The following is a 23,827-nucleotide window of genomic DNA, read 5'->3' on the forward strand; positions in this document are numbered from 1 at the left end:
ATTCTCCCGGTGATTGATTAAGTATTCATCTTGTGATTGGTTCACTCCTCTACGCGGCGGTATAATCACCTCGCTTACTCATTTATATTCCCGCAAACTAGCTATAGCAAGCTCTTTAGTGTAGCTAGAATTGAGAGCTTGTTTTGTAAATTAAGTTCATCTAGTGGAGCTCTTTAGTGTAGCAAGTGTGAGAGCTCTTAGTGAGTAGTGATATAGCAAATTATGTGTTTAGTGATCATAGCAACTAGAATTGTTGGATAGGTGGCTTGCAACCCTTATAGAGCTAGAGCAAGTTTACATTTCACTATTTGTTATACTAATCAAATTGCTCTAGTTGGTTTGTAGATTTTTAAATAGGCTATTCACCCCCCCCTCTAGTCATATTAGGACCTTTCACCAGCGCGGACTCAACGCAGTACATGCAGTCAGGCACGACGAGCTCGGTCCCGTTGGCACCACCGAAGTCGTGCCCGTCTGCAGCATCGTCGACAAAACTGTGGCGGGGTGATGTGGATCAACCCTGGTAGGCGCGATGGATTCAGGCATTGACGCTGGCCGTGCCCTCGAGATGTGGTACACCGAGGAAAGGTGTGCCCGAACCTCCACCAGGGAGACGGCAGCCTGATTCCCACCAACGAGAGCGACAAGAACAAGGGAGAGATCCGCTTCAGCCATAGCGAGCTCCGCGTTCCTCAAGATGACGAAGACCTCAATTATGGGACGGCTATCAGCGTCACACAGGGGTGGTGATGGCGGTAGCATGCTGTTGTGGTGCTGCAGCGGCGACGATGGCGGCGTGGGTAATTGCTGCACGCGAGGAGGTGACGATGGAGCTGGATCTTGGTTCGGCAGAACGCGACGTTCCGGCGAGCCGCCGCCTATGTTCGGCGAGGCTGATGCGTAATCCCATCCTTCTCTCAGAGGAAGCAATATAATGCACGATATTCACAGGAAGTGTGACCAGCCCCCGTTCATAAATTATAAGAGGAGGAGGTTAACAAGCAGAACACGACCAGCCCTAGACTACGACGACGTGGGTGATGCTGCCAGGTAAGCATCCAGGTTCTTGTTGTCGCTTCGGGACAGGAACATGATGCAGATCGGCGGGCGCGCCTTGAGCATCGCTAGCATGGACTGCAGCAGCGCGCCGACAGCGTCCCCGCAGATGAGTCCGGCGGCCACCGCCATGGACTGCGCGCGCGCGCCGTCGGCATCGAGCCTCCTCCACAGGTACATGACGACGCTCCCAAAGAACATGCCGATGGGTATCCTGGGCGGCAGGAAGAACCCGACTGCCACGGCGATGGTGCACGGGAGGTACCGCCCGACGCGCCACCCCCTCCGCGCAGACACCTCGCGGAGCACGCTGTTGGCCAGCGCCACGGCGAAGGCGATCTTGCAGAGCAGCAGGCTCTGCCTGGGAAACCCGGCCTGGTCAGACATGGCGATCATGGCCATTTCACGGTACATCTTGGCGTACGGGGGAACGACGACCTCGCCCCAGTCGTGGTACCCCCCGTACAGCACCCAGAAGATGATCGGGTTGACCAGGCAGCCGAGCGCCGTCCCCGCGACCTGGCTGATGAGCACGGCGTGCGGCGAGGTGAGGGTGAGGTAGCCCGTCCTGAACACCTGCATGAGGTCGCTGGCGGTGGAGGCGGCGGACATGACGATGATGCCCACGGCGAGCCCGGCGACCACGCCGCCGTTCTCGAGCCCCACCCACGAGCCGAGGAGGAACAGGGCGATCCTGCCGTACGTGGACGCCACGCTCACGTCCGTCACGCCGACGCCGTACGCGTTGCAGAACGTGAACAGAGGCACGACGAGGTAGGCGATGGCCACGTGCGCGGGCCTCAGCTGCGGGTAGAGGTAGGGTACGACGGCGATGGAGACGACCGACAGGGTGACGTAGCCGACGGCGGCTGCCGGGTCGTACACCCGGTCGCGGAGGAACACCGGCGCCCGCCGCCGGTCGTCGAAGCTCCGCGCCGGCGGCCGGTCGTCCACGCCGAGGCACATGAACGGCAGCGTGGCCAGCTGGGAGTGCCGCCGCTTGCGCATCGCGCGGAGCGTCCGGAGCAGGATGCAGAGCAGGTGGAAGGCGCCGTCGGCGAGGACCATGGATATCCCGATGATGCCCTGCATGAACTCGATGTACGGCAACAGGATCCCGTATGATATCACGGACCCCACGAGCATGGAGATGGTGATCGTGCACGGGCTTAACAGCCCGACGCCGATGTTGGTCATCGAGAAGTCGAAGTAGAACCTGAAACGAACGTTGCATCGAGATTACGATTTACGAGTCGTCGTCAGTATGCAATCCATCTTAATTTAAGTAGATGATTGCTTCATGGCGTTCTTGTTTAATTCATGCGTGTCTTATACGCACCCACGTTCAGCTGCTGTAAGGCCAAAGATTGGGAACGACTGGAAGCCGCAGCCCTCGCCGCCGGCGAAGAACCACTGCCAGAGCTGCCAGCCCACGGTTCCAGCGAAGGTTTTGAACATGACCGAGACCTGCTTGCTATATATAGTAGCGTGGAAAAAAAGGAAAAATTTTGTGAGACGCATTGCATATATGGTAATTTGGTCGATCGACGCCCAATTGTCACGTAGGATTAATTACCTTGCTTGTTTGGCGCCGTGCGGCGTGTGCATGCTGTTGATGAGGTGCGCCGTGGCGGTGCCCGTCGGGAACGTGAGGTAGTGCCGGATGACGAGGCTGTTCCTGAAGGGCATGATGGCGAATATGCCGACGAAGCTGGTGAGGAAGAGGAACGCGACCAGCCGGCCGATGCGGGGCTCGTCGACGTTCTTGGCGCCGCCGTAGGCGACGCCGTCCTCGGCCGCGTTCCTGCTCATCGCCAGGAGGTAGGACCCGAAGCCACCGCTGTAGGCGATGTTAGAGCAGGCCACGACGAAGGTCTGGATCACGGTGTTCTCCTGGCGGGTGAAGGGGAGCTGCAGCACCTCGCAGCCGTCGAGCAGGCGCGTCCACATGCGGGAGAGGAAGAAGCCCAGCAGCCCCGCGGGGATGGTGAGGAACGGCATGTACCCGGAGGTGAGGCTCAGCTTGATGGCCACGACGCTGAGCGTGGTGCCGAGCACAACGCCCACGGCCACCGACCGCGCCGTGAACATCTCCGACGGCGTCGGCACCGGCTCCCCCTCGAACACCTTCTCCACCGACGGCCCGGCGGCGGCATCCTGCTCCTGCAGCTGGTCGTCGTCGTTGTCGTAGGCCGGAGGCTCCATTGTACGCGCGCGCGGCGAACGCTAGCTCACGCCGAGCTAGCGCTTGCTAACGTTTGCCGCGCGCGTTCTGGTGGCCGTGGCCGATCGGGTGTGGTTGCTTCCGGAAATGAAATGTGAGCTCGGGAGGGCTTTTTATGGAGGTGGAAGAGGGAGATCGTTCGGCTGGTTTCCAGTTTGGAGCGCGTGACAGTTAGCACTTTTTTTAAAAGAAGAACGTGCCATTTTCGCGCGTGTTGTTGTGACGGCGGTAAAGTGGGTTGTCGTACCGTTGTATGCCATGCTGGAACAGGCGACGGAAAGGGCTATCTTCGGTCGTCCGTTTCTTCCTCTGAATAACTCGCGCGGAAATGCTTGCTGTAGGACGTCTGTCCGACCGGGACGCCGGCTTTCCGGAGCTGCCGACGCTCCCGCTGGTGGTTTAGCGACGCTAAACGGTCCAACACTCAGTATCCGCTCGTCCACACACCCCCAATCGAATCCGCTCGTCTAGCCCGCCCGTAGCGTGCGACTACACTCCACGGCGCCACCGTGCCCATGTCGCTTTGGCGTTTCTCCACGGCGTCTGGGCGCCCACCGGCCATCTCGCCCGCCCTCTGTGTCACCACCGCCGTCACGCAGCCCCCACCTCTCCCTTCGTGCACCGCCACCCAGCTCCATGCCCACGTTGCGACTAGGCTCCACCTCGACCGTGCCACCTTGCATTCTCCAAGGTGTCCGGGTGCCCGCCGATCATCCCACCCGCCCTCTACATCGTCCGTCGCGCCACCCCCACCTTGCCCTCTAGGCGCTACCGTCAACTCCGTGCCACCAGCAAGCTCTACAACGGTGAACTCCACACGTCAACGAGCCTCCATTCTCCCAAGCAGCAAGGAAATGTTGCGCTGAAAGCGCTTGTTGCAAACATATGTTTCAAGCGTTTCAAGTGTTTTCAGATGTATGTTGCAAGTGTTTTCATATGGAAGTTGTAAAAGTAGACATGGATGGTGCATATGTTGCAATGGCTATACACGCATACTTCAAGTGTATGTTCCAAATGTTTATTTATTTCAGACGTATGTTGCAAATGTTTCATCTGGGTGTTGCAAAAATAGATCTGGATGTTGCAATGGCTACACACGTATGTTGCAAGTGTATGTTCCAAATGTTTAATCTGTTTCAGACGTATGTTGCAATTGTTTCATCTGGATGCTGTAAAAGTAAATCTGTATATTGCATATGTTGCAATGGCTATGTTGCAAGTGTATGTTACAAATGCTTTTATCTGTTTCAGACGTATGTTACAATTATTTCATCTGGTGTTGTAAAAGTAGCTCTGGATGTTGCATATGTTGCAAATATATGTTCCAAATGTTTCATCTGTTTCAGACAATGTTGCAATTGTTTCATCTTGGTGTTACAAAAGTAGATCTGAATGTAGGTATGGAGGAAGCCCAAGCCCCTGGTGGTCATGTTGCTGCCCGAAAAGTGTGGCGGCTGCTGGTCTACCGCGATGGACGACCAGAGGAAGTGGGCGGAGGGGACCTCCGACGATGACGATATGGTCTCCAGCAGGTGGAGGTTGGACTCCCGTGGGGGCGTGACAGACATGGTAGATGCCTCGGTGAGTCCCGCGGACACGGAGAAGGCCGGCTGCTGCAGCTCCCTAGCGTATGGGCCGATGGCGAAGATGGAGGCCGCAGACGTGGGAGCGGCGGGGACGAGATGCTGTGACTGATACGGGCGCGGCAGGGGATAGGACCTCGCGGGCGCAGCCAAGGGCTGAACAGTAACAGGCACGGTGGATCGGGCGGGATGGGCGCGAGAGCTGCGTCCGGACGCGGGCATCCATTCGAACGTCCGAGTACTAGCTGCTCGGTAACTCACTGGTTTCACGGTTTGGTTTTAACCAACGAGCTGACAAAACAATCAGAACTTTTTTTTCTTCACAAAACGTATTTCATACACTAATCACATCCACAGACGTTTCTTTTTTTCAAAATTATTAGCCGAAAATACATACCCCTATATACATATCCCGCATAACCTCCGGCCGATTTAGGAACTCAGGCATTACAGGTGAAATGTTTATCTGGTGAAACATTTTGCTCTTCACCCGTTTAGCACTCTTTTAAGCGCTTCTCGAAAGAATCGGAACCGATTTGGCCAACCAAACGACCCCTAAGTTGAAATCTCAAAGGTCTAAACCCAAGTCAACAGAGAGTCTGACACAACAAAACTAAACATAACAATGACAAAAATTGAAAAGAAAGAAGGAGCAAACCATATCTTACATTTTCCCCACACGTCAAGAAACAATAAAATTATGCTTTGTCCCTATGGGCGCGTTTGCTGGTCTGGTATCAGCCGGCTGATCCTCCTCAACGAACACTGTTTATTAACCAGCCGCTACAGTGTTTCTCTCTAAAAAAAACCAACCAGTTTTAACCAAGTTTCAGACCAGCGAACGGGCCAAGTTTCTCTCTCAAGCAACTATCCATAAACATATCTTTGTTTTGTTGAGAGACGACATATCCAATTTAAATATTTATATTATATTATATATAGTGTAAAATTGCTGCTACAGGATTTATTTATAATTATAGTTTTATATACAAATAATATGTTAACATATTTATTACGGGATTAAAGTTTATTCACGAAATGAAAGACGATTTGCTGATTTTAAACAGAGGAAGTAGATTCCTGAACTTTCTTATAGATCGCCGCGCTAGCTCTAGGCTGGACAAAATACTCGTGGCTCGCTAACTCGCTTGACTCGTGGCCGGCTCAGTTCGGCTCGACTCGGCTCGTTTTAACTTTTTCACGAGTTGAACTGGAAGTCTAGCTCGCTATTTTAACGAGCCAGCTCGCGAGCTGCTCACGAGCTGAGGCCTATCAGCCCACGACCATGAATTCAGAAGATGATGATGCCGACCTAGAAGTGTACACCTATTCTATTGATATGTAATCCTTATTTTCAGTTGTTTCATATGGATTTTAATTTAATAATTGTTGTGGTACTTAAATATTGATTTTATGGATTATTTTTCAGGGAGAAGATGATGATGCTGATATTGAATCTGTGTACTTTCCTAAATTTATGGTGGCAAGCGACTAGTTAGTATGCTGGAACTACATGATCATGGATGGACCAACTATGTTGCATGGTTGATACATTTGATAAACCTGATATGTATTAATCATGTTTGGTTACGTAACGGTGGACATCATCTTCTAAAATTAATATAGCATAAATATTATAAACATATGTGTTCTATTTTTTTTAGATAAACGAGTCAGTTCAGCCCTAGCTAGCTCTCATCCTCTCAATGGTTTTGACTTGGCCCGACTGCCCTCCGCGGGCCAGCAACACACACCAGAGCGCCGCACGCGTCAGCACGTGTCCTCTTCCGGAGCTTGCACCGCGACGTGTCTCCGGACGTGTCACCTCCCCTCGTCTCGTCAGCTCCACCTCCTTGGCTCCTTTATAACAACGCAGGGTCTCCGCCTTGCAAGCTCATGATCCTGAGGTCCATCCACAATCGGTAGTTCGTTGATCCAATCCAAGACCTCGCCTCAACGCACTGTCTCGCCGGTTATTAGTCGTCGACGTCGTCGTCTATGTCCAAGTTGATGGCCGCCAAGCTTCTCGGGGGCGCGCGCGTCGCCGGCGCCGCCAAGCTCACTGGCAACACTGCCGTTAAGCAGGCTCTCCCCACGCCGGCGTGCTTCCTTCCTCCGCGCCCGCAGCCGGTAAGCTGGACCCGCCTCTGCTTGCAGGCTGCGCCAAGATCGTCCCAGGTATGCTCACTGCTGCGTCACCGCTGGCACGCCGCTGTCGCTTCTGCGATCGAGTTCGTCGGAGGTAGACACTGACGCGCATCCACGTTCTGTTGTTTCTCAGGCGTACGACAACGCGCCGGAGGACCGAAGGGAGATCAAGGAGAAGTACAAGGACGCGGCGGAGAAGGCGAAGGACGCCACCGGCGATGCCAAGGAGCACGCCAATAGGATGGCCGGGGAGGCGAAGGACAGGGCGCAAGACAAGGCCGGCCGCATGGCGGAACAGGCGTCGGACACTGCGGAGAGGGCCAAGGAGAAGACGAAGGGCATGGCGGAGGGCGCCGCGGAGACGGCGTCCCGGGCGGCGGAGAGGGCGAAGCACGAGACGCGTGACGCGGCGCGGGAGGCCGCGGACAGGGCGGGGCACGTGAAGGAGCGGGCCAAGGAGATGGGGCACGAGGCCGCGGACACGGCGTCCCGGGCGACGGAGAGGCCGAAGCAGGAGGCGCGTGACGCGGCGCGGGAGGCCGCGGACAGGGCGGGGCACGTGAAGGAGCGGGCCAAGGAGGTGGGGCACGAGGCTGCGCACAGGGCGCAGGAGACGGCGAGGGCGGCCAAGGACCGAACGGGTGAGGCGGCGGAGCGGGCCAAGGAGATGGGGCGCGAGGCCGCGGGCCGGGCGCAGGAGACGGCGAGGTCAGCCAAGGACCACACGGGTGAGGCGGCGGAGCGGGCCGTGGAGGGCACCGTGTCGACCGGGGAGAAAGTGGTAGAGATGACCAAGGAGGGCGCCGGGAATGTGGCCGAGACGGCGCAGGCGATCGGGGACATGACGAAGCAGGCGGCGCGGAGGACCTGGGACTCGGCCAAGGAGGCCGCGCATAGCGTCAAGGACAGCGTGGTCCCCGACGAGGAGGACGTGGACGCCGCCATAAAGGAGCGGGACCGGATCGCGCGGGAGATGGACAGGGTGGAGCGGGAGCGGAACAAGAGGGAGGCCAGGGAGAAGGGCTCCGGCTTGCCGTAGATCAGCACCAATTTCCCTCTCCGGATGATTTTTACTCCACTAGCTGGCAGAATAATGTTTAGCGAAACATCATGCATGCGCCAGTTTCGTTGTAGTGTTGAACCGTGTCGAGTCGAATGGAAGCTCTGTAATTTGAGGCATACGATTTGCTGATACTGGCATACTAGCATCGCTGTTTACTGGAGTAGCTCATAAGCAGGGACTGTCCCATGAGAAATCTTGAGCACCGCATCTCAACACCTGGAACTATTCAGCCTGTTCGCTTGTTGGTTTTAGCCAGCCCAAACCAGCCAGCCAACAGTGTTTTTCTCTCACAATAAACCAGCATCAGCCAGCCTAAACCAGCCCAGAAACCAACCAGCCCAGAAACCAACCAGCGAATAGGCCGATTATGCGTTTGAAGGTACTCCCTCCGTGGAGTACCGTCCCATAATAAGGGCAAAATTTTATCCCAAAATAAATGTATCTTTAGACATAATTTCTATTTTTTTTCGAGGTGCAATGATTACACCTTTATAGGGACATATACGTAATTTCTCATTAAGTGCACTTACGTAATTTCTCATTAACCTGGATCTCTTACCTAAACTCTTAAAGTTCACTTATCTTGAGACGGAAGACGGAGCGAGTACTATGCTACTCCCTGTATCAAACCATAACTAGCAAGGTCATCCTAGCTTGTCTCAAAACTTCTCTATAGCTGTTAGCTGACCTTCGTCTCAAATTCATCTTAACAAGATTATGCTGATATATATATATATATATATATATATATATATATATATATATATATATATATATATATATATATATATATATATATATATATTTCGTCAAACATAGACCTGGGAATTTTTGTTTCCCGGATGCTAACAAAAAGAGAGCGGTTTTGCGCAACACGCGTAGTACAAAGAGAATCAACAAATTGTATCTGTTTTTTTCAATAGCTACACAGCAAAAATGTTTCCACGGCAAATTACCGAACATATGTACTGGAAAGAATTATCGATCAGGCAACTTCTGTCCACCTGGGGCAGCCAACGGTGGAGCACAGTTAGCTCCCCTGTCGAACAAACGACCTGGCGGCGCGTTCGCTTCATTTTCTTTTAGTTGCATCACTTGACTCCTCAAGCTGCTCTCCCTCATCTATGCAATTGGAATTTGTTATTGCATCAGAGTTGGATATTTTGTGGCAAAGTCAGAGCAGATGCCAGACAGGGAAAGTGATACGCTGACTGAAGTGAGAAGAGCAGATGCCAGACAGGGAAAGTGGTATGCTGACTGAAGTGAGATGATTGTCAATTTAGATACATACCTGTAGGTTCTGTACTTGGTATAGGGGATTACCACACTCCTCTATTAAGATTCTCTCAGTAGCGATAACTTGGGCAAGATTACATGCCACATCGTCGATTTGTTGGACCTACATGGAAAATTGGCAATAATTTTTTTGGTTGCATAAACAAGGACTTACTACATGACGAGATAGTTTTTTCATTGCATAGGTACACCAAATCAAATGAGAACACCACATTCACCACAATAACTGAATCTATCTAAAATTTGCAAATTTATAAACACTTCATCAATTTTAGTTAAAGCAAGAAGCGATGATAAGTATATGACTTAAAAAGGAACCACTACTACATTAGGAACTAAGTTTCTATTCCATTAAATTTGCTATTATCTTCACCCTATCTGATTTTGATTTATATATAGCTTAAAAAGATATTCTTACTATACTTCATCTAAAACTATATCTGACGCCATCAATTTACGGATATATTTTAATGATTTCAGTTATTGAACATGGACCAAAAGCATCTAAAGAAAGCTAGGCATCACACTGCTTTGGTAGTTATGCTTTTCAAAATTGCCTGTAATCTCACCTTTGGCAGGAAATTTTCGATACAAGGTGAAAGCGGTTCAAGAAATTGTGTTGCTGACTTGAGGACTTCTGTAAGTTCCTCGCAGTTGGCCTGCAAGCATATCAATTTACAACATGATACATGGTCCTATGCACAAAATGATGTGTAATGAAGTATTGAAGTCCTACATTTACACTCCCAATGATTGGTAGCCTTAACGAGGCGTTATATAGTGCTGTTGTTGCCCCTCTAAGGCAGCTTGCATGACCCCCCTCAACGTCACTCCACTGCTTCAAATATGGCACCTGAAAGTTCCACATCTCGTTTTTAGAGTAATGCAAGAGAAAAGTGTTACATGTAAAATTCATATTGACCATATATATATACCCTTTGTACCATACATCTCAGCAAACAAATGTAAATCAAAGCATGATAACCACTTTGATACAAAGAATCTCACACAGTCTCAATACACATAGTTTTCATGAACATATTTGTATATTCTACAGAAAAGCAAACAAGGAGAGTGCCACACAAATCATGTAATATCTTTTCTATTTTCCTTTGAAAAAGAAGAAATAATAATTAAATGGGGCAACTGGTTTAATTCTGAATACTTAACCTGTTACATGTAAAATTCACATTGACAACAGATATGGTACCTGATTTGATACAAATAAACTCACGCTGTCAAGATATACATCTTTCAAGAGCTAGACCTATATTTTTTTTGCAATTTTATACAGGCAACAAAAAAGGAGAGTACCACACAAACTGTATCATACATTTTCCATTTTTCTGAAAAAACAAACTTCTGAATGGGAAAACTGGATATAATTCTGGACATTTAACCCTATTCTAGATTTAAATAATGTTGTTCTACTTCTGAATTCAGTTGATATAGTAGTCAAACATATCCATTTAGTGTTATTCCTAGTGAATAGCAACTCTAAGCGAGGTTCCCCACATTAGTTTCTATCATGCATGTCCTTGATTCATGTGATTTATCTGACCTATCATGCATGCCAAGAAATTAATTGATTCATGTGATTTATTTGATTGAAGATTCAACAATCACGCAATTTGGTTAGCACCCATTATGAAGAAATGCACACTGAACACAACAGCAATTCAAAATTCAGAAATCACAGATTCGCCGTACCTGCGCATTTACTACTGAACTCAATCTATGATCCCTCTGCATCCTCTCCACCTCTGCCCTCTTCTCAGCAACAGATGCCCTGAGGCTGGCAATCTTCTCCTCGAGCCCGTACAACGATTTCTATGCACTCAACGAAACCAAAAACAACAAATCATCAGCACCTTAATTCGTAGCCACCCCCTTGACGGCTGGCCGATGCACCTCCAATAACAACCCCTTACCTCTGCAGCAGCAGCCGCCTTGGCCTTGCCTGCGGCCTCAGCCCGGGCGTTGAGGAACCTGTACTGGAGGTACGAATTGTCCATCAGCCGCAGCTGGTGCACGTCTTCCTGCTTCCCCGCGACCTTCCTGCCCCCCACGATCGCCGCCTTCTTCAGATCAGCTGCCTTCGGTCCTTGCGGCTGTGGTGGCCTCCCTGCCGCTGTCAGCTTCCCAGCCATCGCCGTTGAGATCGACAGTGCCGAGTTGAGCGAGCGGTAGCATAGTGGGTTGGACGCCCGCGAGGACCCGCCCGACTCCGGCACCGACGAGCGGAGCTCTGACGAGAGGCGTCCCCCGCGGCAGGACGCTGGGCCCAGCAGCGGCGGGCTCTCGCACGGCGCGGCTGGGGCCATCCCGAGCGCCACATCGGCCTCAGAGAAGTCAGTGGCCGTGGACGACGTATCAGACGACAAGCAGCACGAGGCGGCGTCCGATTCCACCGCGGCGGAGGAAGGGCAGGAGGAGCCAGCACGCGCGGGCGTCGGAAGGCGCGGGTACCCTCTCCGCGCGGTGCGCGCGGCCGGCCCGCTGGTGGAGCGCGGGAGCGGCCGCAGAGTAGCTGCGGGAACGGCGGAGGAGCTGGAGCCCACAGAGGCGCGCGGGTTGCCGGCGCCCGTCTCCTCGAAAAGCTTCTGGACGGCCCGCCGGCGCCCGACGGTTCCCGTGGGAGGCGGCGGCGGGGGCGGGTGGTTCTCGTTGGCGAAGGGCGTGGCTGCCCGCTGCCGTCCACGAGGCGACGGCGTCGGGGAGCGCGACCGCGTGGAGGAGGCCGCGGAGGCGGTGGAGAGGCGCGGGGTCGAAGGGACGGGCGCCGAGAGGTACCGGGAGCTGATTTCCCTTCCGCGGCGGCGCGGACGGGGAGCAGTCGGCGGCGGTACGGGCGGCGGCGGCGGCATCAGGTTCCCGCGCTCCGACGGCGTGGCGGCGGCGGCGGCGGCCATGCCGGAGAGATCGGATCCGAGCGGAGAAGGAGGTGTAGCCGTCGAGGGGAAGCGGGATAGATTTTCGGGAGAGACGGGTACATGGCTAGTTTCGAGGACGGGTTTATGCGGCCGGGCGAAGAGGGGCTTAACGGTACCCACGGGAAATGGGGGAGGACCAAATGTTTCGCTACCGTCGCGGCTGTGTCAATGCGGGCCACCTCGCCGGTGGGCTACACACGTTCCGCGCCGCGCTCGGAGAAGAGGGGGACGGCGGAGGCAGTGGGAGGAGGGAGACGCGCGCGTCGCGGCAAGCGGAGGGCGGAGTCCGGCGCGGCAGCAGGACAGACGGCGGAGGCAGGGGGATGAGTGGGTTCGCGAATCCCGATCATTCTGCGCCGCCGGGTCTGAAAGAGGACAAGAAAGGCAGACTGCTTCTTCGGCCTTCCACAGTGTGAGAGTGCAGCCTCAAAAAATAAAGGGTCCCATACCTAAAAAAAAAAAAAAAAAGCATCACTCTCTCGGGCTACAGCGTGATGGCACTCCTTGCCGAAACCAACAGCACTGACACTCCTTCTCCCCAAATCTGGACACACCTCGCAGCATGATTGAATGATACAAATAAAATATACATTTTTACAAAGTTGGCACCGCAGCAACTACTTGCTCCGCTTCCAAAATTTCTGGCATTGGCATCACTTGTTGCAGCGTGCAAAGTGACTCCCGAACACTCTCTCTCATCTTCTAGCATCACTTTGGAACAAACTGTGGAGGGCCTTACGAAGCAAATGGACAATTCAAGTAGAGGCTTTTACGTGTGTTATTATAAAATGTGTAATTACCCACTAATCATTAAAAATTGAAATGATTATAGGTGCTACTGGACGGAACTTTTTTTTTTACTTCCACACCATTCCATCCGTATTAGATGCTAATGATGTCAAACGGAGCTAGAAAAAACTTAAATCCCCCTTAGACTAGAGAAACGAGCTGAAGTTTCATTTTTTCCGTGCCATTTCCTGGATAAGTGTTTTGACGCAAAACTGACTATGGAGGAGGAGAGCGTTTTCGGTCGGACGAGGAGCGTCGTGATTATCATCCTCGAAAGCAAGTACTTGTACTTACCAGATAAAGTATAAGGCATCACAACAATAAATTGTAGCTAAGGAACAAAAATGAGAAATACATCACAATTTTTTTAGTGTTTACTTAAATAGTGTTAGCAGGAAGCTATAGCCAGTACCCAGAATGCATAAGCATTCACGTATTTGCCCTATAAAGAAAAAGAGGACAGAATGCATGGACTAATCGCCTACATACGTGAGGTGTGCCAGAAGAAATAGGCTAGAAAGTTGCATGTGTGTATCATGTACGTATATATAGGTATGCGACAAGCTAATATAAGTATGTACACGTATATGCAAGTAGCAGCAGTAAGCTTCTTCAGTCACCAGAAAGGCGTATGTGCACCTGTGCAAGCCGGCCAGCCAGCCGTAGAGACGACGCGTTCGTCAACTTCATCATCATCAATGCAACAGCTCCTTAAATTCAAAAAACAAATGCAACAGCTCCTTCGCCCATAACGCCCCGAAGTGTCCATGATCATCGAACACGTCGCGTTATGTGACGAAAAGGAGCCGAGTCCGTGGCGACCAAAGCCACATCTAGGAGGGCAGCTAGCGCTACATAGGCCGGTGAGAAGGGGCATTGACCAGGAACGCGCCGTCCTGCTACAAAGGAGGCGCCCATTGTGAGTACCGAGTACTGTAAAACCAGCATCCATGGCGCCGAAGAGATCGAAGTCGCTAGCCGAAAGCAGCACCAGAGCCACATCTGGAGGGCAGCTAGCGCTGCATAGGCCAGTGAGAAGCAACATTTGCCCGCCGTGGCGGTGGAGCAGCCGAGGCTGCGCAGCGTGCAGAAGCAGCTGTGGGGCTTCCGCTCTCCGCATTCTTGAAGATGGCACGCCGCCTCGTCAGCGACTCTAGCATCAGTGCATCACCACCCCGACGAACGCGATCCAAGCCTTGGACACGCGCCTACTCGATGACGACGCCGGCAGCGGAGGCCGACAAATGGGGGTAGGGAAGGGTGTCCATGGCGAATCATCATCGAGGGCATCGCACATCCCACCGGAGTGCCCGCGGAACTGCTGTGACTGCGCCATGAAGCCGCATCCACGCGCGCCAGGTGCTATCGTCGTGGACGCAGACGCCGGGGCTGATCCTCTCGGCAAAGGCACCAGCGCGGCCACGGAGGTCCTGCGGCACCATGGTTAAGGCGTTCTCCGAGCAGGAGCCCGAGTAGAGCATGGCGTCGGAGCCGAGGACGACACAAGCGCGGGCGCCTCCCCACGGCGAGGTACGATGCGGCAGTCATGGGAGCCGGTGACGACACGGGAGCTGGCATCCGGTGAGCTGTGGAAGAAGACAACCTTGAAGCCACGCGCCCGCATCGCCCTGCGCGACTCGGCTGCCCGCCGCCCGCTGCAGAGGAGCCGCCGGGCTCTGCAGCTGCAGCTCCCGACGAGGACCTACGTAGAGGATAGGGTTGCCGAGGGCATTCTAGACATTTTAACTAGCTAGATCCACATGTCGGGATGGTCAAACCGTTGAAAACTAACAGAATGTGATGGGAATGGCGGATAAAAAAGTTCCGACCAGTGGTACTTGTGACCGCTCAAACTTTTTAATGACATATGGATAATTACAAATTTTTATAATAGCATAAGATAAAAGCCTCATTCAAGCAGTAGTAGTTGTTGTACACAATAGTCCCTTGCGGTTAAATTAAAGCCTGGCTCCTCAAGTGCTCGACTAATCTCGCTGACGCGACGCCGAGAACAGAACAGGAACTCTCAAACCAGGCTGACTTCGACCGATCGGCACGAAGCAAAATCAACAGGATGGTAAGGAAATAACACATACATACATTAACAAAACACACTGATCTCAGTTGGCTCATTGCAAAAGCAATGCTCTAGGCAAGAATATACTTACAAATGGCCACATTTCACCAGTACCTTAGCAAACACCAAAAATCTTGTCTAACAAAATCAAGGAGGGTGACAAAAAGAATCTTTGCTACACAATGGGAAAAAAAGGTTAATACACCACCCTAGCGGTGTGCCAGCTAAAACTTCCAGCCACGTTTTGGCATTGTACAACTACACGGGAGGTATATTCCTACAACAACCGAAGCCATCATCAACTTGTGAACAAAAACAAGAGTGCCGATATCCTCTTTGCCATTTGCCACATTCATCCTTTTACGGTCAGTGTGGTTTGTATCAGACAGCCATGAACAGAACCAGTGCAGTTCCAGCAATCAGACATAAGAAGTCATGCGCACCTGCATCATGTTCGAGTGCGGGATGCTCATCAACATGATCGCCCGGCGGCAGTTGTTCCTCAGGAACGCGAAGAAATAGTTTATCATCAGCTTCTTGAAGAACCACGAATCCTTCCTAGCCTTGATGATGGGGTTGTCGATAAGGTAAACGGCCCCAGACCGCTTGGACTGCTTGATGAACACCAGCTCCAGTTCAAGGTTCTGGGCATAATCCAGTACAGGATCATGCTGAGGGCGTGGAGCAGCTGGCTTCAGGAATGAGCTCTGTTGAAGGTGCATAGTCCGCCAGGAGAGGGACGTTGAGCGAGTAGAGGCTGCCGTTTGGTGCTTGGATGATCTTCACAGGGGTTGGAGGCTCTTCGTCCGAGTCGACATCGCTTTGTAGGGATAGCTCTACTGCCTCTCGTTGTATGAATTTCTCGAGGCCTTCAATCAGAAGACACTCAAATACGTTATGGTGCTCCTGCTTCTTGTCTTTGTACCCGTATCTGTGCTAGAAACAAGCTAATGTTAAGGGAGGTTTTGCTGTTGATTCCATATGCTGAAGCTTAAAAATCCCTACAGCAGTTCATAACTGGATGGCGAATCATCAATGTATCTACATTTCATATGCAATTAACAACAATCGATCATGATGTTCTTTTTGTAAGTGTAAGTTTCACATGGAACAAAACTTATCTACATGTAAGATCAAGCTTTTACCTCGCTATACAGTGGAACATGTGATAGCCCCTTGTGCATACACGTTGGAAAAGAAACCTTTCACTTTGGGGAACCACAGGAACTGGCACATTCCTGATACACACAAATACAATTATCGAGTGTATCGCAGGGAGTGAGGTCAGAAAATGACCAAAAATTGCAGGAACTCCTTTCACAATATCACTGCAGACTAAGCCTAGTCCAGGAGCTCTGATGGTACCAAGGTTGGGCCCCAACTTCCTCATCAAATCCTTTGAAAGCTTCTGCTTGACTTCACTGTCATACTTTAGTTTGCTCCCGTAGTTCCATATAAACATAATCATGAGTAGAACAGATGCAAAAATCAACAACGCCCAGCCCCCATCTCCGACACTACTCAGAGCTGATGAGAAGAAAATCAGCTCCAAGAATAGGAATGTGATAACAAATGACAGAACCTTCGTAATATTGAACTCCCATATTAGAAGCATTATTATTGTAACATAAACTGTGGCCATTATCCATCACCCCAAGCTCAGCGATAGCTGTTCAAGATGGAACTTTGTTAGATCAGCAGAAACTAACAGATTGAACAAATAGAGAACATACTGGCATCAAAAGCATATCAATACATCATTTACCATATGCGTTGCCAACGTCATATATGTTTCTGAACAGAAGGATAAAGCCCAAGCAGGAAACCATTAGAAACCAGTTTACAACGGGAATGTATATCTTAGCCATAAATTTCCGAGATGTATGAACAATTTTGAGCCGGGGAAAACAACCAAGTGCTATAGACTGCTTTAGGCACTGGAATATAGCAACCGTCATTGTCCTACTGGCAATTAGTGCAGCCAGATTCGCCACTAAGAAAACAGGCCAGAAAACTCCACCTGCAAAGAGAAGCCAGCATAAAATAAGTGGAAGTAGCTAGTCCCCCGGACAGGTTAAAAAAAACAAGCAGAAAACACAAACTGATTTCAGCAGCGACTGTTTACGTATTGAAGAAGCATTATTGGAAAATTCCATGAGAAAATGGCAGATAAGCTAAATGTTCAGCACCATCCAACTTACTTGGAATAGATGAAAAGAAGACCTGCTCAGATGACTTTTGGTTGGCAATGAGAAAGGCAGCTTGTCCTAGATACGCCAAGACAAGGCAAGGAAGAACAAGAAGCACAAACATATACTGCAAAGTAAAATACGAGCTTATTAAGTACATACAAATCACATAAGTGTTTCAAATATTAGCTGCAAAAGTAGGGGGGGAACAAATGAAGTCGAGGCTTCATTGGCTTGCAGATAATACCTGAACATATCTTACAGGAAAGTAACAAAGGTTCGAAAAGATGGCATCAGATCCTGCGATATAGTTTGGATAAGCTTAAAGTGAGTCTCTTATAATGACAGAAACAAATGTTTTTACTCACATATTTAAGACAAAGTTCTGAACCACTATGCTATTACAGAAGAGAATCTTATTTCATTAATAAATGCTCGATAGTAAAGATATCCAACAAAGTGAATAAGACGACAACCAAAAGGAAAAAATGTTGGACATTCAGCTGATTATAGATCAATAAACTATGGTGATTACCTGTTGCACATAAAAGACAACCACCGAGGGACAGCCAAGCCTGAAAAGGATTCCTCCCAAAATAATAAATAATGTAGAGAGGATTAAATGCCTTAAAAGCTGTTGGGCCATATAGACTCAGATTGTATATTCCAATCCCTCCAAGGCAACAAAACCATAAAAGTAAAGAAGGGCCAATTGCAAACCCCACTTTGCTAGTGGCATACCTCTGTACACTAAACAATACTACAAGAAGTGCAACTGAAATCATCACAACAGCATCTGCAAAGAACGTTCAATGAAAATACAAAGTAAAGTAAGCAATAATTCATTAAAAAAATAAACTCCATGCTATGAGATATAAGAGAACAAAAAAAAATCACCTTGTGAGGTATTTGGTAGCCCAACTTTCAAGCCACTGACAGCAGATAACACTACATTCAAGGATAAATAATTAATTTGGCTGGACAAAAACGCTCTCTAGCATTGAGATAAGTTGAAATGACGTGGAAAAGACAAAGATTCATTCGATGTCTATAGTATTCTTCATGGTTAATCCACTAACAGAACTTTTGTGATTTAAGTTGAAATGTGGACACGATGAAAAAGAAGCAAACCTGACATTGCTGGTGTGATAACTCCATTGGATATGAACATGGAAGTCCCAAACAAGACTAAGCCTAGAAGCAATTTCTTCAACAGTAGTGACGATTCAAGTTTCTCTTTTACTATTATGGATCTCTCAAGCTCTGGTGTTGGAAGCTTGAGTCGAAAACTTGACATCCTCTTCTCAGACTGTACTTGGTTTGGAATGAGACTCACTTTTGCATTTCTACAAATCAAAGAATACAAAGCAAATATACCACCTGCAGAGTCATGGAACCAATGGAAGATGTAAGCCTCTGGCACGCTTTTGCATAAAAGCCTGAACCTGATTAACTCAATTCACAACCTCGCATATACCTTCACCGTCATCATTGGCCCAAAGGACAACCAAAACATACTTCACTAATGGCATCAATATAAGAGTATACAGAACTAGTGAGAGTGCTCCAAGAACATCCTCCTCTCCAACAATAGGGTACTTGTTAAACATGACATCAAATGTATACAATGGACCAATTCCAATATCTCCAAACACTACAGCAAGAGTCTGAAGAGCAAGAAACATTGTCCTGCCAAAATCGAACTCCTGCACATGTAAATGAAATAACTAAACCACATGAAAGATAATGAGTGAAACATGATCAACAATGGCAGACATTCTTCATCAAACTGGAACATACTAGGATCTACCTATGTACACCTAACATAATTTCCCAAAGTGTCCAAAAAAATCGCATCTATCTGGTACAGGAGTTTGAAATAATGGTTACTGTTTTAAAAAGAAACAGTAGCTGATGGTGTTCCACAAAACCCACCTGGAATACTATTGAACATTTACACTACCTGCCTGTAAGTTTCGTTTCAATGTTGCCCTATTTACTTTTACAATACATTCATTAATTGCTTTCACATATGTACTCAACTTTGTATGGACCAAACCACGGAGGGAGTATCCAGCAAGATTAGCTGCACTTTTTTAATTTACTACTACCTGTGTGTCGTAGGTTCAGGTTGGAGGAGTAAATTGGCATTCCTGTGAATGTGCCTTACATTGCACTCGATCTTCTTAGCCTAAAGCTCAATTTAGGCAGTTCTCTATCAATGATTAGATTTCCCTTCCCCCACCTGATTAATAATAACTACAAATCCCGAAATCCTTCTTCTCCAAATAAGCAAATCAGCACGTAACCCCGGCCATTGTAAGCGCACGAGCACAGGAAATCCATCTCGATCACGCAACAGAAACAACACCCGTGCCCCCCTCACCTCGGAGTCGTCGAGCTGCTGCGCGACGGAGACCTCGTTCCCCTCGACGTCGAACCAGTCCACGGACGGCACGGTCCGGATCAGCCTCTTCCTCCCCTTCTCCTTCTCATCCTCCTCCTCGTCGTCATCCTCGTCGTCCTCCGACTCGAAGCTCCCGCCCCTGCCCACCGCCCCGACGGCCGCAGGGGTCCCGGCCCCGGCCCCGGCGCGGTCCTCGTCGTCGTCCTCCTCCGTGGACACCCACCGCCATTCCAGCGACGGCGCCTTCCGCATGCCGCCGGCCGCCGATGATTCCGCCGACGACGCCATTACGGGCTAGGGTTGGGTTCCGATCGGATCGTGAGGGCAGGCAGGGCGAGGAAACTAGTATAGAAATTTTCCGTTTCGTGGTTGCGTGTGGGAGTGCGGCGGTGTGGGGTGGTGGAGGTCTGGAGGAGAGGAGAGGAGAGAGAGTGGGGAGCGACAAAACCGGGAGCAGGAGCGAGAGTGCGCGAAACCAATGACGATGGCGGGCCGGACAGGAGCGAGCAGTTTTGTTCACGGAGACGGAGGGGAGGGGGTGCGGTGCCGCTGAGGTGGCAGCTCGTGGGGATCACATGAGTTGCGCAAACACTCCTATTCGGGAAAATACTCGTGTGCCATTAAAAAAAATTATAATGACCATTGTCGCTGAAAAAGTTTAACGATCTTCATGGTTACTGCTCCAATTTTTTTATATCATCCATGCCACTGTCGTCAGTTTGAGCTCTAACGCCGACAAACTGCAGGTGTAAAAAATAGAAAATACCCTTAAGTCTAAATATGTCATTAATTTTTTTAAGCATCTTAACGACTTCAAATGAAAAAACTCAAAACTAGAAAATTGTAGATCTCGTCGAGATCTATAATTTTTATATAAAAATTATCTTTATTTAATTCAAAAAAAGATATGATTTTTCTAAGATATATTAATCATATCAAATTATTTTTTCGGAATTAAATGAAAATAATTTTTATATTAAAATTATAAATCTCGATGGGATCTACAACTTTCTAGTTTTGAGTTTTTCATTTGAAGTCGTTAAGATGCTCAAAAAATATTATGATATATTTAGACTTAAGGGTATTTTTGACTTTTCACACCTATAGTTTGACGGCGTTAGAGCCTAAACTGACGGCAGTGGACATGGAGGGCACAAAAAAGTTAAAGCAGTGACGCTGAAGACCGCTGAACTTTTTCAGAGGACACACAGGGTATTGCGATCTTTTTTAATGGCACACAAGGAATTTCCCCCTCCTATTTTCATCGATCAGTCTCCAACGACTTAAAAAGAACAAAAGGCCTAGTTTTTCTCTAAAAAAATTACACCCTAAATTATCGAATGTTTAAACACACGCATGGAGTATTAAATACAGACTAAAAAATAATTAATTGCATAGATTACGACTACTTTGCTAGATGAATCTTTTAAGCATAATTAGTCCATGATTCAACAATAAAGTGCTACAGTAACACACGTGCTAATGACAGATTAATTAGGCTTAATAAATTCGCCTCGCGGTACCTCATGCGACACCCCATGTAACGTCAATATAACGTCCTAAAATTTTACAACCTGGACTAAACCAGGCCTTAAGACAAGGTGTGACAATTTTTTGGGTCGTCGCTCTGCCTCTCTGTGCGATCCCGCAAGCGTCGGTCCGCCTTCCCCTGCGATCCACGAGTCGACGCTCGTACGCCCGCACCCACGACAAAAACACAAAAGGAAAGAGCTCAAAAGAAACCTCGCTCCCGTGATTCGTCCGCCTGGCAGTTTCGTGACACTCTCATGACAGCAGCGGTAGCTCCCATGATTCATCTTGCGCAGCCATCATCGCCACCGCGTGGGCGCCCTCATCCTCGCTCGCGCCTTTGCTCCACGTGCGGCCGGCCACCATCGTCCGCATCCATCGCGCCCCCATCATCGCCCTCACCTGCAGCTCGTTGCGCCGCCGCCGCCCACGCCCGCGCCCCGCCCCACTGGCGGCCGTTGCAGTGGAGCTCGAGGACATGCAGAGACGCGGAGGCGCGTGGGGGCCAGCTCGTAGCCCTGTCCCAGGCCACGCGGCGGTGGCCCACGCCAGGTCACGCGAAGTTGCTTCCACCGGCCCGCCCCGTGCCGCGTGTCGGTGACCTCAGTGGATCTTTGTGCTCCGCCACCTGCAGGTTCTTCCCTCTCCCTTCCTGAGCCCCTTCTTCTGATTTGTAATCCAATAGTTTGGTTTTTTCCTTTTTTTGTCTGTGTTCCATGGAAGGAGACTGAAAGCGATATTGATGAGATCTTCAGATACTAGGCAGTATATTAATCTACGTTACGAACACGTTCGTCTTGCCTTTGTCAGTTGTGCTGCCTGATGTAGTGAATATGTGGAGTTGTTCCATCACAGTTATTAGTTTTTTTTGCTCCATCATGTAGATACGCAATGTCGCTGATGGCTAAATCCAAGATCCAGTTATACCCTGATCCACTCAATTTGATTTGATTCTCTTTTTTATCTTTGTGATGTTTGTTCATAATTCCCATTAATCTTATTGATCCATAAATTTCTAATTCTCTCTGAAACTATAGGTGGAGCCATGGAGGCATGGTTGTCCGGTGGCATTGCAATGGGGATCATCTACTGGTTGTACTTGATTTGTTCTCCTTTGATTTCCCTAACTTCGATTGATTCATAAATGCTAATTTCTCCTAGATGTGATTTGTCCCGCAGTCACCAAACTCATGAAAATAAAGGATATATGTTCTCCATTTCTCCTAGATTTGAAGCAGTTAATAGTTGCATGAAAATATCAAGTGGCGTCTATAGTTTCTCCATGATCAGATAGTTTTGCGGTGGACTGATGGGTGTGCTTTCTAGATGAGGAGGAGTTCGTGCACATGCTCCGGCGCCGAAGCACAGGGTTCGCGAGGGCGAGCTCAAAGTGCCGTGGTGTGACGCTGCACAAGTGTGGCCGCCGGGAAGCTAGGATGGGGCAACTTCTTGGCAAAAAGTAAGCTGACATTAAAAAAATTGACCTACATACATAGTAGCGTATGTCTTTCCCTTTTTATACTTTGTTAGCTTGAGTTCAAATGTTTTTATGCATGGTTATGAGTAAAAAGTGCTGAGATGAAGTTGGCCTGATTTTACATTGGACATGGGGGTGTTCAATGATTAGTTCGACATATTTTAAGTTCATGTTAGGTCCTTGCAGCTTGCGGCCTATTTAAGGGATACAATAATTTTTGCCATCTTCTTTGGTTGGTCTTGCTTCTCAATTTCTATCCACATAAGAGTCTTATTACTCTCAATTTCTACTATCTAGAATATTGTTTCTTTAGTAATTTTTGTAAGAGAGTTGCTATAAATTTTTGCACTGCATTCTTTGAACAGAACTAGATATGGATTTGTGTTCAAGTCATATGTCTATTGTTACACTACATGGAGGTGAATTATCCGGTTGCATAAGTGGAGAACGTCTGGCTGGAACTCGAGTGGCTCGTGGTGGAGGCGTGGCCCAGGGATGCGCTCTTCTTTCCACTACAGCGGCCACAGCCTGCAGCTCCTCGCTGAGACCGAGCAGGACGTAGGACGACACCGGGTACGACGAGTGCATCGTGCCATGCGACCTCAACCTGATCAAAGGTGGGTGCTCCCTTTCTCTGTATTTCGTTGTGAGCGCTCAGGTCTGAACTCACTAACTCACACCCTATTCGTTTGATCGTTTCTATGGCTTATAAGCCGGCTGATGCTATTTTGTTGTGAGAGAAAATATTATATCATGGCTGATAAGCATGACTGATACGATCAAGCGAATAGGGTGTTAGTATCAAACAGTAGTTGCATAATTACTTGACTGAACAGTCATCTATTCTTGATTGAATGTAGCAATAATAATTGTTTGCAATATTGAAAAAGAGAGTCAAATCATGTGGCGGCTATAAGAACTACAAAGCATCTAATAGTCAGCATCATTGAATGCATGCACCATGTGACACCTTTTTGTTTTTACCCTTTTCACTATCGAATGCATGTACATTTTCTATATGCATATAAATATGTGCTGCCTAATTCAGTCATTCT

The 23,827-nt window shown here is 49.1% G+C and overlaps 3 protein-coding genes and 1 pseudogene across 3 annotated transcripts; 1 reads left to right on the top strand and 3 right to left on the bottom strand.

Annotated features, from left to right (window-relative positions):
• Nucleotides 1–1,001: 1,001 nt before the first annotated feature.
• LOC136498553 (probable metal-nicotianamine transporter YSL17) lies at nucleotides 1,002–3,232 on the bottom strand. Its single transcript, XM_066494459.1, has 3 exons — nucleotides 2,633–3,232; nucleotides 2,396–2,530; nucleotides 1,002–2,272 (listed from the first exon to the last, which is right to left on the bottom strand). The coding sequence occupies exons 1-3, from the start codon at nucleotides 3,145–3,147 to the stop codon at nucleotides 1,024–1,026; spliced, it is 1,899 nt and encodes a 632-aa protein (XP_066350556.1). The 5' UTR covers nucleotides 3,148–3,232; the 3' UTR covers nucleotides 1,002–1,023.
• A 3,562-nt stretch (nucleotides 3,233–6,794) lies between these two features.
• On the top strand, nucleotides 6,795–8,187 carry LOC136498410 (late embryogenesis abundant protein 14-like). Its single transcript, XM_066494343.1, has 2 exons — nucleotides 6,795–7,041; nucleotides 7,145–8,187. Exons 1-2 carry the CDS (start codon nucleotides 6,862–6,864, stop codon nucleotides 8,048–8,050), a joined length of 1,086 nt encoding a protein of 361 aa, XP_066350440.1. The 5' UTR covers nucleotides 6,795–6,861; the 3' UTR covers nucleotides 8,051–8,187.
• Nucleotides 8,188–8,969: 782 nt separating this feature from the next.
• LOC136497614 (protein ENDOSPERM DEFECTIVE 1-like) lies at nucleotides 8,970–12,686 on the bottom strand. Its single transcript, XM_066493464.1, has 6 exons — nucleotides 11,302–12,686; nucleotides 11,081–11,200; nucleotides 10,107–10,223; nucleotides 9,940–10,029; nucleotides 9,366–9,473; nucleotides 8,970–9,196 (listed from the first exon to the last, which is right to left on the bottom strand). Exons 1-6 carry the CDS (start codon nucleotides 12,280–12,282, stop codon nucleotides 9,053–9,055), a joined length of 1,560 nt encoding a protein of 519 aa, XP_066349561.1. The 5' UTR covers nucleotides 12,283–12,686; the 3' UTR covers nucleotides 8,970–9,052.
• Nucleotides 12,687–15,176: 2,490 nt separating this feature from the next.
• Nucleotides 15,177–20,274, bottom strand: LOC136495473 (probable potassium transporter 15; annotated as a pseudogene).
• Between the last annotated feature and the right edge of the window lie 3,553 nt (nucleotides 20,275–23,827).

The sequence above is a fragment of the Miscanthus floridulus genome, chromosome 12 (assembly GCF_019320115.1).
Source record: "Miscanthus floridulus cultivar M001 chromosome 12, ASM1932011v1, whole genome shotgun sequence".
Taxonomy (NCBI): domain Eukaryota; kingdom Viridiplantae; phylum Streptophyta; class Magnoliopsida; order Poales; family Poaceae; genus Miscanthus; species Miscanthus floridulus.